Source organism: Bison bison, unplaced genomic scaffold (assembly GCF_000754665.1).
Source record: "Bison bison bison isolate TAMUID 2011002044 unplaced genomic scaffold, Bison_UMD1.0 scf7180017864375, whole genome shotgun sequence".
NCBI lineage: Eukaryota > Metazoa > Chordata > Mammalia > Artiodactyla > Bovidae > Bison > Bison bison.
In genome coordinates this window covers 3,656,109-3,657,317 of record NW_011494947.1, presented here as the reverse complement: position 1 = coordinate 3,657,317, position 1,209 = coordinate 3,656,109, and the positions used below count along the sequence as shown (strand labels likewise).

Below are 1,209 nucleotides of genomic sequence, written 5' to 3'. Positions count from 1 at the left end.
AGGGATTTGATTTAGGTTATATCTGAATGGTCTAGTGGTTTTCCTTACTTTCTTCAATTTAGGTCTGAATTTTGCAATAAGGAGTTCACGATCTGAGCCACAGTCAGCTTCTGGTCTTGTTTTTGCTGACTATATAGAGCTTCTCTATCTTCGACTGCAAAGAATATAATCAGTCTGATTTCGGTGTTGACCATCTGGTGATGTTCATGTGTAGAGTCGTCTCTTGTGTTGTTGGAAGAGGGTCCTCTTCCAACAACAAGCAGCCTTTGGTTCCAGTCAAAGATGGATGCTGGGGGGGGGGTGGTTCAGAGCAGGTGGCTGTTCAGGTGTGGGCTGATCTAGGTTGACAGAGGCTTGGTCCTAGGTTTGAGGTGTATGGCAGGGTCTCCCACCTCCCAGAATGGTTCACTTGGAACAAGCCTGACCCCTAAAGATGCCTCACTTCCTCATCTTCTGTGACCCTACCCCTTCCACACCCCCTGGTCCAGGACCCCCAAAGACTAGCAACCAGGCACCTGGAGAGGTTTGCAGGGTGAGACCCGGCAGCAGATACCAGCCACCTGGGATGTGCTTTTATTTGTGGGTTAGGGAAGGCCTCTCTTCACCCCTCACCCATGTCCATGGCTGGGCTTGGACACCAGTGACCATTCACCTCTGGGTGCGATGCGATGCTGAAGGCAGGAGGAGCTGGTACCCCTTAGGGCGGCCTCTTTTCAGGATCGTGTGCAGCACCAAGCTGGGCAGGAAGGACTCCTAGAGCAAGAAGGAGGGCCACTTTCAGGGGCCTCTGGGCAGGAGATGGGGTTTCCTGGGCCCAGGGAGTTCTACACTGCACCTCGAGGGGGCAGATACCGCGGTGGGCCCCACTGTACAGATGCAGAAACTGACATAAAAAAGCCTCCACTTATAGCAAGGTGGGAGCTGGAATCTGACCCCAGGCGGTCCAGCCTGAAAGCCCAGCCCTTAGGCAAGCACGTACAGAGGTTTTACCCCGAGACCAAGCCACCCCACTGGGCGCCCTCCCACCAGGCAGGGCGCTCCACGCGGCTGGCCACCGGCAAGTGCTCACCAGCTTCTGGCTCCAGGAACAGGACGATTTGCCCACCTGCTCCAGGAAGGCTTTGAGGTCCCCCCGCTGCCTCTGGGCGGTGGCCCTGGGGATGAAGGGCAGGCTGCTGCTCATGGAAGTGTCCTCAGGGAGGGGGCCAT

General features: G+C 55.9%; 1 protein-coding gene across 1 annotated transcript in view; it reads right to left on the bottom strand.

Annotated features, from left to right (window-relative positions):
• Positions 1-529: 529 nt before the first annotated feature.
• Positions 530-1,209, bottom strand: part of LOC105000888 (chromosome unknown open reading frame, human C9orf50) — a 6,938-nt gene continuing 6,258 nt past the window's right edge. The window contains exons 6-7 of the mRNA XM_010856957.1: positions 1,070-1,192; positions 530-753 (exon numbers count right to left, since the gene is read on the bottom strand). Of these exons, the coding sequence (XP_010855259.1) occupies positions 649-753; positions 1,070-1,192 (228 nt within the window). The 3' untranslated portion in view covers positions 530-648. The remainder of the gene's footprint in view (positions 754-1,069; positions 1,193-1,209) is intronic.